The sequence below is a fragment of the Balaenoptera acutorostrata genome, chromosome 10 (genome assembly GCF_949987535.1).
Source record: "Balaenoptera acutorostrata chromosome 10, mBalAcu1.1, whole genome shotgun sequence".
Taxonomy (NCBI): domain Eukaryota; kingdom Metazoa; phylum Chordata; class Mammalia; order Artiodactyla; family Balaenopteridae; genus Balaenoptera; species Balaenoptera acutorostrata.
The window spans coordinates 49,388,566-49,405,361 of NC_080073.1; the positions used below are offsets into that span (position 1 = coordinate 49,388,566).

Genomic DNA, 16,796 nt, shown 5'->3' on the forward strand with positions numbered 1-16,796 from the left:
AGCCTGCTAGAAATAGAAATTCTTGGGCCCCACCCCAAACTAACTGAATGAGAAGCAGAGGGAGGGCGGAGAGACAACAATGTGTGTTTTGACTAGCTCCTCAGGTGATTTTTTGCTTTGGGCCGTAACAGACCATGTAACTGATCTCTAAAAGTTCCTCTGGTGTAGGACCTGTGACTGCGGCTCTATGAAAATCTGAAGGGAAGCAACTCACAACCAACAGAGGAAAACTGCTATGTCAGGTCCTAAAGAGATATTTAACCATTTAACCTAAAAATGATATTTAAACATTCTAGCAAAACTTGATGAAATTACAGAGTAATAAACCTTTAAACCTATAAATTATATAGCATTTCTCATCGGAAGGCTAAGCACATGGCTCCACCGCATTATTTGGACCCACTTTAGAGGTGCTAGTGGGCTCTGAAGAGACAGGTTGCAGCTTCAGGAGAAAGCACTCCCGATTCTGGCCTTGCCACTTTCCTTGGAAGGCTGCTGTGTGCCCTCCAATGTGTCTACTGATGTCTTGAGTCAAGAGGCAGGCAGCAATGGAAGGCGAGTCCAGTGATAGGGATAAGGATGTAAAAAAACAAAATTCGGCCTTAAACCAGGATCCTCCCCTTCTTATTACTTAAGACCAGTTAGGAAACCGGTACTCAACGTCGGGGTGAGGGGTGGGGGAGGAGTGGGAGTGGAAGAGTAACACAACAATCAGATGGCACTTACAGCACTACCATCCTAGGTACCTACAGTAGCAAGGAAAGGTGGAGACAAAGATGATGGGCTCTTTTCATCCCTAAAAAGCCTCACAGCTTTACCTGAGGTAGTACAGAATAGCGGAAACAACCAGGAAGACCTAGAATCCATGCAGAGTCTGTCAACTGCTACCTGTGTGACTATAAGCAAGTTACTTAATCTCTATGAGTAACTCTCTATGAGTCTTTAATCTCTACTCTGCAAAACAGAGCTAATAAATATCTACTTCACAGAGATGGTGCAAAATTAAATGACACCATAAACATAAAATGCACAGTGTCTTGTACATTTAAATACTAACTATATGGCTGCCCGAGCTTCAAACTTAAAAGCCATGGGTTAGTGAAAATAACATAAATCTAAACAAAAAAATTCAGGACCATTATTAACTTTGATAGAAATAAAAAATAAATTTTTTTTTTTAAATTTAAAGAAAAAAGTTGCCTGATTCCACATGTGCCTTATGAGATACATGGCCTTAATGCCCTGTGTACATCTCTGGGTTCCAGCTAGCCAACAGATTTTAACCTAGTAATTCCTTCCTATTTTGTCAGCACTTTGTACTTTTTTTTTTCTTATTAATACAGTATTCATTTGTCTTCCCTCTGTCAAACACTGAGCCAATCACTTTCCCCAGGCTGCCTGGGGAGGTACAGGAAAAGGAACATACAGGGCAGATGAGACAAAGGAGAAAGAACTATGGGAGGTGGAGACGGCTCCTTCACATGGCGAAGAGGATGAGAAAGGCCAACATCAGGCAAAAGAGCCCCATGGCTTCCGAGAGTGCAGAAGCCCAGAATGGCGCAGAAGAAAAGCTGCTGCTTCAGAGAAGGGTTCCTGGCATAACCAACGATGAGACTCCCAAACACAGTCCCCATCCCAGCCCCAGAGCCAGCCACCCCTACTGTGGCAGCCCCAGCTCCAATGAACTTGGTTTCAGTGTCAATGTCCCTTGAAATGGCACTGGTTTGGAAGGTGCGGCTAGGAATAAGTGAGGTGGTCAGGGGACTCGGGGCTGCCAAGCTGCTGTGGCTCTCATCTGTCAGTGTCTCCTGCTGTTTCAGCATCGCTGTAGACAGTGATCAGCTCAGCAGTGGAGAGGTTCTCTTGATCAAGGAAAGGGGTGGAGACGAACTTGGCACAAGAGTACGTTTTCAGAGGATGAGAGGCCACGGCAGGAGAGCTGGTCCCAGTGCAGAGAAGGCTTCCCTGGTGGCGCAGTGGTTGAGAATCTGCCTGCCAATGCAGGGGACACGGGTTCGAGCCCTGGTCTGGGAGGATCCCACATGTCGTGGAGCAACTAGGCCCGTGAGCCACAATTACTGAGCCTGGGCGTCTGGAGCCTGTGCTCCGCAACAAGAGAGGCCACGATAATGAGAGGCCCGCGCACTGCGATGAAGAGTGGCCCCCACTTGCCGCAACTAGAGAAAGCCCTCGCACAGAAACAAAGACCCAACACAGCCATAAATAAATAAATAAATAAATAAATAAAAATTAAAAAAAAAAAAGGAAGAGATTCCTTGCTAAAAAAAAAAGAAAAAGATATTTCATCTAGGAGCTTTTTTTGTTGTTTTTGGCTGCAGGGTAAAACTACCCATATTACAGCCAAACTGGAAATAGAAGTAATAGCTAACTTCATACTCTAACCTTGAACTTTATTATTCATTAACTAAAATTAACTATAATGCTGATTTATCAGCATTAAGACAATAAAACATTATGGGGTCTTTTTTAAATTTTATTTATTTTTTATTTATTTCTGGCTGTTGGGTCTTCGTTGCTGTGCCCAGGCTTTCTCTAGTTGCAGCGAGTGGAGGCTACTCATCGTTGTGGTGCGCGGGCTTCTCATTGCGGTGGCTTCTCTTGTTGCGGAGCACAGGCTCTCAGTGCGTGGGCTTCAGTAGTTGTAACATGCAAGCTCAGTAGTTGTGGTTCGCATGCTCTAGAGTGCAGGCTCAGTAGCTGTGGCACACGGGCCCAGCTGCTCCGTGGCACGTGGGATCTTCCTGGACCAGGGCTCGAACAAGCATCCCCTGCACTGGCAGGCGGATTGTTAACCACTGGACCACCAGAGAAGCCCATGGGGTTTTGGGGTTTTTTTTTTTTAAAAAAGGAAGCCATGGGCAACTTTGTCCAGAAAGGCTTTCCGGAGGAAGAACGTTTTAACTGCACAGGACAGCGAGGGCAACTAATACAATCAGCCCAAAGGGAAGGCGCCATGTTCCTAAAGGAACGAAAGGAGTGAAGGAGCAGCACCACTTCCTTCCTCTCTTAGACCAAACATTATCAAGGGGTCCAGCAGTTAAAAGATTCACTTGAGGCAAATTGTAAATGTAGGTCCAATGAGAATGCACCAAATGTGCACATAACTAGGGTCAGAAATAATGGAATCTGGTTGGCAGAAGAGGTCATTTTGGAGCCACACACTTAGAAGATGAACAAGGGAAGGGATGTGAGGAGGAAAGACAATGAACTCTGAGCTGGGTGTCCAAGCAACCCTGGAGAGAGGGGCACAGCATGTGAGAATCAAAAGGCAATGGGCAACAATCTGCTCCAAAATTTTACTAAGAGTATTGTCAAAGGGCCTCAGTACCACTGAAGGTCTTTAATTAGATACTGCCACAAACTATCCACCATCAGTATCCAGCGTAGCCAGGGAATCGACAGTTCAGACAACGACAGGCATAAAGGCCAGAGAGTAATATGAATTAGAGAATACGGGGAGGAACTTTTCATACCAACAAAAAAGTCATGCTCCTACCTCAGAACATTTTCCTTTGTAGCCATTCAACCTTCGTTCCATTCTTCGCAACCACTGGATCAAATGTTCTTTGCTGAGACTGTCTAAATTCCCTAGTGAATCTTCGGTCTCGCTCTCCATATCAGAGGGTGGATCAAAGGTGGCAGCAGAAGAGTCCAGGTCAAGTCGATTCAGGGACTCTCTAGAAGACGTTCGTACCAAAGACTCTTTAGAGGAAGATCGGAATAGAGATTCCTTCACTGGACTCCGAAACAAAGACTCCACGGAAGGCACCCGGAGTTGGAGCTTCTGTGCAAAAGACTGCGTGTCACCTGACTGCAACGAAAACGCACCAGAACATGTGGGTTAAAATACATATTTAGACTTCTATAATTCCCTAATCACCAGCAATAATCTATAGAAAGCTAACACATTTAATTTACATTCCTGACATTTTACACAATACACTGTTTTCTGAAAAACAGGAGACACCTGTTTATTTGTGAAAAGGCGCTGGACCTAGAGTCAGAGGACTGGGGTGTAGGTCCCAGGTCTGTCACCGAGCAGTGGAATGACCTTCATTAAGTCACTTCCCTTCAGTTTGCACATCTGTAAAAAGAAGGAAGCCATACTTTCCCAGCCGACCTCACAGGTGTGTTGTGAGATCTGTCCACTAAACTGCAGGACCCTTGGAGGCAGTGGTCATCTATACCACCAGTATACACCCAGTGCCTAAAACGTGGGTATGTACTGTGAAGTGTGAAGTGTGTGGCTGCATCTGGAGTCTGCATGAAGGCCTGTGCAGACTCCTCATCACTCTTCTCGGGCAGAGGGTAATGTTTAGTGAACCCATTTTGCTCAATAACAGAATGCCAGGCAGAGCTGACTAGGGATATCCAACTCTGCTCTACTTATCACTGTCTACCGGCAATAAAAATAAGCATTAAAAAATCATGGAGGACCATTAAAAAGTCTGAACTAGAGTCCCTCTACACGGATCAGTAAGTCTGATGTTAGAAACAGTGATAAGCAAGAGCTGTTCTCTTAATTAGAATATTAATATTAATAATGATGCATTATTTTGAACAATAGCAATGGAAAATAATTAATTCAATAACCTGCATTATTGTAAGCTGCATTTTTTTGTTCATGTGACAGCAGTCAGTACTTCAGGTGTTTCCTAGAAACTCATTCTCATTAGTGTAATAGGGTCACTGCAAGATCTCAAAGATGCCAGGAATGAAATGCTCAGGGGAGACTGAGGTCATGTATAGGTAAAGATTACAGGAAAACAAAAAGATCCTCTTTAATATACAAGAAGAAAAAAAAATCAGACCAGGAATACTTTACTCATAGATTTTAGAGATTTAATAATAGTATTTGGCAAGGTGAGAGTAAGAGGGGCCCACCCCCTGCATACGCACAGATTTATCACAGGACGTTCATAACAGTAAAAAGTGGTTAACAACCCAAATGTTCACCACTAGAGGATACATTATATAAACCACAATGTATGTAATGAGGTTCAAGACATACTATTAATGGGGAAACTCAGGTTATAAAATAACACATACACTGTGAACTCATTTTGATTTAACGTAGTTACATACTACGTAGTTACATACTTTTGAATTTGTATGCATGTTTACACAAACACCCTTAGAATCAAGTTGTTAAAGGACAAACACCAAAAGTTAACAGTGAGTGGGTCTGGGTGGTAAGATTTTAGGTGATTTTTATTTTCATTTTTCTATTTTCCTGTACTTTCCACAATTTTTCTTTCATAATGTGCAAGTTTTACCTTTATACTGGGATGGGGTAGAGAAAGTCTTAAGGGAGAGGAGGGACCCTCATGCTCAAAAACTTGAAGAACCACTTTACTGCTATTCCATTACCATCCACTTCTGACCCATGCAAAAAGTGCTTTTCAGCTCTTACAGACAATCTCCTTGTAAATTGCCTTAGGAGAAACAAGTGAGGTAAGTCTGAATAACACTAGAAACAGTTGTTATTTTAGGGTGAGCCAGGAGGTAATGAACAATTTCAAAGACAGGTATTTGCAGAAGCTCATAAACTGAGTAACTGTCACATCTACTCTGCTTGGGAGTTCGAGTGTTGTGATTCAGCCTGTGGGCTGCTGAGTAAGGCTGCCTAAGTTTAAATCCCAGCTCCACCACGATGTTCATGACACCGACCAAGTTACTCAACCTCACTAGTCTTGTTTCCCCCTCTCTAAAATGGGGGTGATAAAAATAATAATGATGGTAATAATAATACCACCCACCTCATATGGATGCCACAAGGACTGAATGAGTTAATATGTACATGCAAATTGCTTACAACGCAGCAAATACTCAATAAACATTAACAATTATCATTATTATTAGAGAATGAAGACTAAAACAAAACAAAAGACAAATACAAATAAGAATGTTATACGCAAGCTTATGTGGCAGACTCTTCTGGCTATAAGATGCAGTAGCTAAGAGCACAGGCTCTGCAGACAGGCTTCTTGGGCTCAAGTCTTCCTACCACGGTTTACCGGCAATATGACCTTGGGCAAGTTACATAGTCCCTCTGTGCCTCTGTTTCTTCGTAAGTTAATTGGGGGAAACAACAGCACTCACCTCGTAGGGCACTTGTGAGGAGTACTACATTAACACACGTGAAGCACTTAGCATCATGACTGGCTTGAGCTGAACAATCAATACTATCTATCACCTGATATCCAATCCTCCCTTCTTCCTTTCCACCAGATGCCAGTTTCGTGCAGGGTGACAATACAGCCAGGTTAAAACATTCACCTTCTCAAATACAAATAAAAACCATAATGAGATACTACCACATATCTACCAAGATAGCTAAAATTAAAACTATGGAAAATTCCAAGTATTGGTGAGGATGTGGAGCACTCCATTTCAGAAAACTACCAGTATTTACTAAATAAACACACACGTACTCTCCAGACCAGCAATTTCACTACTAAGTATATACACAATAGAAATGTATAAATATGTTCAACAAAAGATATACGCTAGAAAGTTTATAGCGGCACTGTTTAAAATAGCGCCAAACCTGAAACCACTGCTGATGTCTATCAATAACAGATGGGATAAGTCAACTGTCATCCGCTCACTAACGGAATACTAGACAGCAATGAGAATTAAAGATTTACAGCCACAAGCAAGAATATAGATGAATCTCACTAACACTAACAGAGTATTAAGCAAAAGAAGCCAGACACAAAAGAATAACCACTTTTGATTCCATTTACATAAAGTCAGAAACAGGCAAAATTAATCTATAGAGTTAGAAGTCAGGATAGTGGTTACCCCTGGTGGGGGGAGGTGAGAGCAGAGAGCAGAGGGGAGCACAAGGGCTTCTGGGGTGCTGGTAATTTCTGTTTCTTGATTTTGGGTGCTGGTTACAAAGTTGTGTTTGGTTTGTGAAAATTCAGTAAACTGTATAAGGAATACATGATACTTTTCTGTATACATTATTACATTGTGATATATTACATTTCAATTAAGGGATTTTTTTTAATTAGCTTTTTCCACACTCTGTTTCAGCAAGGAGTGGGCCATGTGCCTAAGTTCAGCCAATAATGTACACTATAAGTGGGAATCTAAAGGATGGAACCTTTGGGAATTCCCTGGCGGTCCAGGGGTTAGGACTCCGTGCTTTCAGTGTTGGGGCCCGGGTTCAATCCCTGGTCGGGGAACTAAGATCCCACAAGCTGCATGGTGTGGCCAAAAATAAAATGGATGGAACCTTCTAGGAGAGATATTATTTTCCTGATAAAAAGGAATATGCCTTTTGTCCTGTCAACAATGGAGATGCAATTCCTGGAGGCCAAACTTGTAACTGTGAGGGTGAAAGGCAGTGGGGAGGATGAGAAGGTAAAGGAGGGGGGGACAAGAAGCCAAACGGAGAAGGGTCCTTAATGACTGCCTGTCTCTAGCCCTTCTGCTATGTGAAAAACTAAACTCCCATTGACTCCAACTATTGTCAGGTTTCTGGTACCAAAAACATTCACTGATTTATAACTCATTTTTTAAAAAGCTGATGGGGGTTAGAGAAGGAGAAATGTATAAACGAAAATAAATGAACACAGAGTTACTTTTAGCTCCTTTCTGTCTCCCCCACTTTACCTTGTTTGCATTCCTCCTTTTTATTTCCCCAACAGTGTTGTTGTTCAGACCTTTATCCTCTACCAGCTGGATATCTGTAGCAGCCTTCTGTTCTCTTGCCTCAAATCTCTTACCTACCAGTCTGCCCCTGCCACATGGTCACCAGGATTGTCTTCCTAAAACATAATTCAGATAATTTCATTCCAATTCCTAAACTGAACTCCCACTAAATATAAAGTTCAAAATCCTTAGCTTATACTCAAGGTTCCCACTTCCCAAGACCCATTTCTCCGTAAAACCACCCCTTCATGTAACAAAAACTTGAGTTCTAACAGGTAACTTCCTGTTCCCTGAACAAATGCATCCTTGTGTGCCTCTGTACTATCACCCAAACTTTCCCTGTGCATGGAAACTCAGACATCCTTCAAAAGTGAGCTCAAGTTTCTGCTCTTCCAGGAAACCTCAGATCTCACCCATCAGGAACAACCCTTCTTAATGGCCTAAGCACTTTACCAGGACCACTACTGGAGCACATACTGCATTCTGACTCACCATTAGTTACTTACTTGCTGATGTAACAACTAACTGAATTGTTTATGCCTTAGAACAACTACAGAGACAATACAGCACAGTGGTTAAGACTCAGACTCTGACCAAAACTCCATGATTTGAATCCCAGCTTTACCATTTACTAGCTTTAGGACCTCTTTGTTTCAATTTCCTCATCTATAAAACAACACTACTCTAGTAGGTTGTTATGAGGATTAAATGAGTAAAAGCATTTAAAATAGTGCCTCATATGCAGGAAGCACTAAATACATTTTCCTATCATTATATCTGCCACACACACCCTCACCCCAGACTTTATGCTTTTAGAACAGAATTCAAATTCTCTAACTCTGTAGTCCTGCCTCAGTGCTTTCCACAAAGTAGGTAGTTAGTACACATTTGTTCAGCTGAACCTTAACCTGGCAATATGATAATGATGATCTAATGGGACATCTTTAAATACTCAATGCTTGATCAAAATGATATGTATCACTTTTTATATATAGCATATCTTATTCTAGAAATCATCAAAAAGCATTAATACATAATCAATAACACTCAAGAAGGAAAAAATGAAAACATACATCCACAAGATTTCTACAATAACGTTTATGATAGTTTTATTTGTAATAGCAGAAAACTGGAAACAGCCCAGGTGTCCATCAATAGGTAAATAACTGCAGAATATTCATTCAAACGAATCCTACACAGCAATAGAAAGGAACAAACTACTGATAACCACAACATGGAGGAAATTTCAAAAACATAATGCTGAGTGAAAGAAGTCTTCCACAAAAGAACACATACTTATAAGGTCACTTATATAAAGTTCTAAAATAAGCAAAACTAATGTGTTGTATGGTGGAAAAAATTACAACAGGTTGCCTCTGAGAGGGAGGACCATAAGGGAACTTTCTGGTGTGTTGATAAATCTTCTATAACCTGTGCATGGGTTTGGCACATACATTTGTCAAGTGTATGTGTCGATGTACAAATCAGTCAATGTACATTTGAGGTTTGTATATTTCATTTTATATAAAATTCACTTCAAAATAGAAATTACAAACACTGAACTCTAGATAATGATATACATACTAAAACATTAGTACTGTGGGCTGTGACTTACTCTGAAAGGCATCAAAAAAATAAAATGGATTGAGGGACGAATAGAGGAATGAATATGTGGACAGATTTGTGATTTAAAAAAAAAAAGTACAGGATTTCCCTGGTGGTCCAGTGGTTAAGACTCTGCGCTTCCACTGCAGGGGGCATGGGTTCAATCCCTGGTCAGGGAAGTTCCACGTGCCGTGCAGCGCAGCCAAAAAAAAAAAGAAAAGTAAAATATCAATGATAGAATCTAGGTGGTAGGTATACAGATGTTCACTTTATAAAGTTCTTTCAACTTTTCTGTATAATTGAAATTTTTCATAACAAACTGTTGAAAATAAAATTAAAGTTAAAAGCAGTATTCAAAAAACGGCAACAGAAATTTCAAAATTTAATTATACTACTATAATTTCTCTTTTTTAAAAAATTCATAGGGACTTCCCTGGGGGTCCAGCGGTAAAGAATCCGCCTCCCAATGCAGGAGATGCAGGTTGGATCCCTGGTCGGGGAACTAAGATCCCACATGCTGCGGGGCAACTAAGCTCGCGTGCCACAGCTACCGAGCTCGTGTGCCTCAAGGAGACAGCCCATGTGCCGCAAACTACAGAGCCCACACGCTCTGGAGCCCACGTGCCACAACTAGAGAGAGAAAAAACCCACACGCCACAACTAGAGAGAAGCCTGCGTGCCACAACTAAGACCTGAAGCAGCCAAAATTAAAATAAATAAATACATAAAATAAAAAAAATTTTTTTAAATTGACAGAGGTTGACTTGCTTTTAAAAAAAATCATAAATGATTTTCAAAACCAGACTTTTTCCTATAGTTAAAAAAAATAATAGCATATGAGAATGGTCATTTAAATCCCTATGATTTGCTCTATTCAATTTAACAAAATTCAGTTGTTATTTTTTATTGTTTTTGCTGAAGTATAGTTGACTTACAATGTTATGTTCATTTCAGGCATAAAACAGAGTAATTCGATATTTTTATAGATTACACACCAAAGTTATTACAATATTACTGACTATATTCCCTGTGCTGTACATTACCTCCCTGTAACTTATTTATTTTATAGCTGGAAGTTTGTGCCTCTCAATTCCCTTCACCTATTTCGCCATCCTCCCCACCCTCCTCAGCTCCTGCAACCACTAGTTTGTTCTCATTTTGTTTTAACAACATATAAACTTAAATGAGGCAATACATGGCAAAAAATTATAGCGGGGTACACTGATGTTTCTGTCTATCTATGATAATCCCACTATCAATAACTAGCCACTGGTGTTTGGGCAAATAATTTAAAGTTTCATGCCTGATAGCTCATCTACACAATAAGAGGGTAATACTAGATCCTAGATTCATCCTAAACTGCTAAAACACTAAAACTATGATCCAATAAAACTATTTCACAGCTTCTCAGATAAGGATGAATGCTCATACATACCTGTTTTGCAAAATATATTTTTCTCTATTACATGGTGGCATACACTATTTTCAAATATCTGAGTTTTAAGAGTCTGTTTGAGGTAAAATGTCAACTACCTGCATTCCTTTGGAAATGAATGAAGAATCATTTTGATTAGCTGAATTTTGTGTACTGCATTAAACAATTTAAGAGTTTACTATTTAACAGAAATTTTTCTGAGATAGGTATACTGCACTTTTCTGCCTTCTTAAATAAGGACAGTGAGTAACCCTTTTTAATGACACCCCCACCACAATCATTACATTGTGTGCCAAAATCTACTGGCTTACAGAGGATGTTCTACCCAGTAGTAAGGGGGTCACGGGCAGCTACACTTTATAAACTCTTGGGCTTGCTTTTCACCATCTCTTCTCCCTTGGTATCAACTCTGATTTCCTGCTGCCCAACCACAGTAAGCATTCTACCCGCTTTGGGGATACCCACCGTTCCTAATTTGCTAACAACAACCAACAACCAACTTGTCAGAAATTTGTATAAAAGTAAACAGACTCTGAGTGAAGGTGTCTCCTTGTTATGAGAATTAAATGAGATCATATACATAAAATGCTTAACAATGCCTGACACACAGTAAACTCAATAAACACAATTAACTTCCTGAATGTCACCCATGTTCATTCTTCACCTTAATTAAACTTAAATCTCTCCTGAATTTGATCATAAAGCTGGTTATCTAATTAATATTCCTTCAAGATCACTGGATCTGTCCAGTACCATTTAAATTGATGCCTCCCAATATTTTACCCCTACCTCAAGGCACTAATAGAAAATGATTTATTTGTAGAGGACTTAGGGGATGCTGCTCAAGGCCCAGGGACGTCGTGGACTATGCCCAGAACCTGACCGGCCTCCCTGAAAAGAATGAGACTCTCAGCTCACAGGTAACCTGTGCATGGAGTATGGAAAGCTAGACAATACTTTAGAATGTTTACTCTACATGAGTTAGTTCAGAAATTGCCTATGTTCCTGCTCCAGGTTCACAGAATCAGAAATGTTATTGCTCTACACAGAGACTGTCGAGAACAGCCAGGTTAATGATAATAATAATCACTAAAGCCAAAGAAAATAAATGTTCATCTCAGACACTGCTATCATTAAGATTTTTTTTAATGAATTAAAAAAATTCTTTTTTTGGAAGGAGTCAAAAGAATGTTACATGAGCCCCACTCTCCAAATAACTTTTTAAAATCAAAGATAAACTAAATTCTCTGGTAGTAAGATATTCTGCATTAGAACAAACTTTAAAAGAAATCCCATTTTCTTCACATCTCCCTTCTAGAATATGTAACTCAACATGTCTTTCAATATGACTTACTCCATAATCTTTTACTATAAAATCAGAGTCTTTTTTCCCGAAGTTTTCTCTTCAGTGCCATTAGTTTTTTAAATGAGTAATAATGGAATCTTACATGACTGGTATATATATATACCTGTATTGCTTTCATTTTAAACTTTTTCCAAGAAACCACCAACAAACCTGGATTTACCATAGACATTGTATCAATGTTCAGACATCACTGTTTCAATGTAAAGTCAAATGCTAATAATACAGATTGACTGACATCCTGAAATGACTTGCTCTTTCTTTTAAATAACATTAATAACAGACCTGAGGAGTTGTGGGTTCACTTCCATTAACACTGTCGGGAGATTTCATGGCTTGGATAGATGCATTCTAAGAAAAAGAAAGAAACATTGTAAAGAAAGGATCAGAAAACTAAAAGTTTAAAACTGTTAAGAACAAAGAAAGGTCAAGTACCAAAACCTATTAGATACATTTATCTGTTAAACAAAATTAGTAATTGCTCACTTATTAGAATTTTTCATGCAAGGCAAAACTAGTATGGTAAGTATTTTAGAAAATTCATTTTGCTATAATATCTGTAACTAAATAGCAAAGATTAGTATGCAGCCAAATTTATTTCAAGCTAATCGCATACCTCTCCCCATTCCAATCTCCCCAGTTTTTTCCCTCAATATGAAGTTAACATCAGGGATTCAATTAGCAAAACTCATTCAAATAGAAAACTATCCAGAAAAAGTAACGTCAATTGTTCCTTACAGTAAAATAATATTTAAAGTTATTTGGGCTAAGCTCTGAAAAATATCTTGGTAACAAGAAACGGAAATGCCTCATTCATTTGAAGCCAGCAGTCTAAATGAAATTGTTATGACAATTTTCAGAAAAACTTATAATTAAAAATAATTTCTTCCACATATGAAAGCTTTTTGTTTTGTTTTGTTGGTATGACAAATGCTCCAAGTTACACAACATTCTACTGATTACATCATACCGGCCTGAGTTCCATAATGGATGATATTCTTCGAGATTCAAAATTCTACATTGCATTCATAATACACTAAGTGTCTAAAATTAAAGCTATAGAAGCAGCTCATGATAAAATAACTTCCATGTTTTAAACAAAAGCATTCAACCAAATACTAGCCACTATGTTTCAGTAACTTGAAAATACATTTCCCCTACAACTCTAGGGCTAACCAAGAAAGGGTCAAATATATGACTCTTCTTATTCTTAAATACAAGTGGAGAAGGCACTCAGCTTTGCAAAAGTGTTCTCAAATTTTTGAACTCTCATTAGGTATTTGATACTAGGAAATAATTTTAGGTGTGATAAATGTATTGTGGTTATATACTTTTAGTCTTTATCTTTTAGAAATATATACCAAAATATTTAGATATCTGAAATTTGCTTCAAATAATCCCACGGGAATGGGCAGAGGGTATCTGCATGTGTGGGGAGGGTGGGAGTGGTGTGGTTAGGGAGGTATGAGGGGATGGTAATAAGATGGCCATGACTTATTAATTGTTGACACTGGATAATGGATACTGGGGAAGGGGGAAGAAATCTTATGTGACTCATTACTATTTTCACTCTTGCAATACATTTGAATTTTTTCCTCATAAAAGTTTAAATACCTTCTCCCTCTGACATAAAAAGAGTTATCAAATTTTATCAGTCCAAGACACTTCCTTAAAGTTACATAGGGGAGAACGGTTGGGGGAACATAGGAATTAACTTTTATCTTCCTGCTGTCTGCCATTTCAAAGAATTAGAAGTCGTATACATGGCATATTATTTGTGTAGCATCATAATTAATGCTTTCCAGCCCTAAAAATATCCTACACTACACACTATAAAATAAAAAACATACTTCAGAGAAATCAGCAAGTCTCTCTGCCAGGCAGTATACCAAAAAGTAAGTTACTGTTAAATTATGGAGAAAGCAAATGAAAGGGCTCCATAAAATATTTAGGTTAGGAAGAAGAGTGGCAAGAGAGTCCATATTCTATTTTAAGTAAATTACTTGACACATGATTGCTTTGCATTGTTAAGTGTATTCTGACATCTTTGTCTCCACACTAAACTATAAACGCTCAGAGGGCAGGAACCCTACATTTTGCCTGACTGTAGTAGAGGCTCAGTAATTGCTTGTTAAATCTTTATACAGTTACTTCCTTCAGTGTAAGGAGACTTCTGAAGGCCTCCCCCAAGAAAGAAGCCTAAAGAACTAGCTCAACACATGTCACTACTCAGTCACCAACACTTTCTCCTGGAGGCAATTCTTAGATAACAGGAAAACATTTCTAAAGTGCATTTAACTTAAAAGCACACACAGGTTCCCTGCCAGATTTGTCTTCAATTATGGTGTTTTGTGTATGTGTGTTGTTTTTTTGTTTTTTGTTTGTTTGTTTTTAATTTTCAGCCGCACTGCGTGGCTCACATGATCTTAGTTCCCCGACCAGGGACCGAACCCCGGGCCCACAGCAGTGAAAGCGCTGAGCCCTAACCACTGGACAGCCAGGGAATTCCCTTCAATTCAGTTTTGTTCAATCTTTCAACAACTACTTTTGACTACCGAGCACTAAGGATACAGCAACTTTTAGAATTTGGGGTAAAGAGATGCATTTTTCAAAAAACTGAATTAAGGAAAAGTCAGCAGTTGGTGAAATAAAATAATGAATTAGACGCTCACTAAATTTTTATTCTACTATAGGTTATGCTATGGTTTTATGTGAGGAGAAGTAAGTTTTTATCTGAACAAAACAAAATTTAAATAAGATTAACGTAGACTTTCAGCCTACTTAAATTATTTTAAATAGTTCTAAAGCCTCCATTTTAAAATTATTAGCATTTTTCACAATAGGATAGGCACTCAATACAAATCATTTTATGTTCTAACGGAAGTGGGCCTAGGAGAAGCTCTTTTTTGTTGTTGTTTTTAAAGGTTCTATTACTACTACATGAAGTGTAATACCCTTTTATGTTTTTAAAATAAGTTGGTAAATTATCTCTAACTGGGACTCCTGTCTCCCTCTCAAACCAGTACTGAAAACAGTGAGGTGTTACTTGTAGCCAGAACCAAGGAGAGACCATTATACCTGAGAACCAAGCTAAGGCATTATGAGAACTCTGAGCTGCCTCCTTTTCTAAAACCAAGTTTAGAATGTAATGTAAGATTGCTACTGGCCATATGCAGACCAAGTCTTTACTGGCTGCATGGATAAATACAGAAATGTTCTAACTTCATTACCAGCCACTTAATAAATTAAACCAATTCTCACTGTTTAAAAAAACCTCAATCCCAGTTCAGTCGGTGTCCATTCTAACAACAAAAGCTATCCTTACTAAGCAATCAAACATCTCTAAGTTTTAATTTGCTAAATTAAGAACTTAGATACTTTATGAAGAAAGTCTACTTTCCCCAAGTGAAATTATCAATATATACAAGATTCAAAATTGTATGAATTCAGTCAGTTGAAAAATAAAGAGGTAACTTTTTCCTTTCAAATGTTGAATACACAGAAAACTGGTACTCTCCCAAAATAAGATGCAATTACTTGTTACAGTAGACTCCACCTGCCTACTCAATGTTGTTTAATTATGGATTTACATACAATGCATTTTTCTTTCCTAAAAATGTGAGTCACATCTCAAAATATTCTTGGCCTCCTACCAACAGATTCCTAGCAATGCATACCTCTTTTAGTTAATGAGCAAACATTCCCTAGGGAGAAAACTTAAGCGTTTAGACCAAGTGAAAGTATTCTTCACTACATTAATGAAAACAGTGTTATTTTGTTGCTGTTAAAAAGCTAGCAAAAAACACACCAGCCATCAGAATTCAGCAATTTACTCTCTGATTTTTTAGAGCGAGGTTAGCAACAGGGCACTGAAGATGCTTTGAGAGATGGTAAGTGACAAGCAACGTGAGATCTGCTTCTAGAATTACCAAATTACTTTGCTTCCCCACAAAGGGAATGCAGAAAGCGGTGGAAGGACTCACCACACTGTCAGTCTGGGTTTTAGGCTGCTTGGAGGAATCCAAAGCAAAGATAGTATACTCAGAGAGAAAAGCAGGCTCTGCTATCATCCCGGCTAGGAGCTGTCTCATTCAGTGCAATGAGCAGAGGTATAAAAATAAAACAAAGGATGAAAGACAAATCATAAGGGCATGTTGCAACGTGTTCTCACCGCACAGCACACACAACGCTATAATGGCCTTGTGCTACCACCACTGCTGCCACCCATCACTCCACCCATAGAAACAGTAAGTTGCTGGGAAAGGTCAGGAAGGGAGATGAGGTGAGCTGTTTTGGATCTCAAAACTCAACTTTAACCAACTTGCTTATTGGCATACAAATGATATATGCAACAGGCACCACAGCACACAGCACATCTGGCAATTCAGTATGAGAGCCTATACCAGTAAGAACAATACATGGTAAAGAACACAAAGCCTTAGTATAACAAATATTGAGCCATTCATTTTTATATATTCAAAAAGACAGCATGGAAATTTATGGGGAGTATAAACACATAAAACTTTAAATAATCATTTATTTCTACTTATATACAAATACAGTTTTCTCCAATACATACAGAAGAAACTTTTGAAACAAATTTATAGTAAGTTTTAAGGATAAATTCTATTATACTAGCTCTTTTGATATATATTCTCTTCTGAGCTTCAATTTTCTTTCAGAAACTGTGTACTATACACCAAAATA

The 16,796-nt window shown here is 38.8% G+C and overlaps 1 protein-coding gene and 1 pseudogene across 5 annotated transcripts in view; both read right to left on the reverse strand.

Annotated features, from left to right (window-relative positions):
• The window catches only part of GOLGA4 (golgin A4), a 114,388-nt gene that overhangs the window by 70,718 nt on the left and 26,874 nt on the right, over positions 1–16,796 (reverse strand). For 4 of the 5 annotated variants that reach the window (XM_007191478.3, XM_007191479.3, XM_007191477.3 and 1 more), the window contains exons 3-5: positions 16,073–16,171; positions 12,375–12,440; positions 3,518–3,832 (exon numbers count right to left, since the gene is read on the reverse strand). In XM_007191478.3, coding sequence (XP_007191540.2) covers positions 3,518–3,832; positions 12,375–12,440; positions 16,073–16,171 — 480 coding nt within the window. The remainder of the gene's footprint in view (positions 1–3,517; positions 3,833–12,374; positions 12,441–16,072; positions 16,172–16,796) is intronic. The other variant, XM_007191480.3, reaches the window with a different exon arrangement.
• On the reverse strand, positions 1,478–3,509 carry LOC103012941 (ATP synthase F(0) complex subunit C2, mitochondrial-like; annotated as a pseudogene).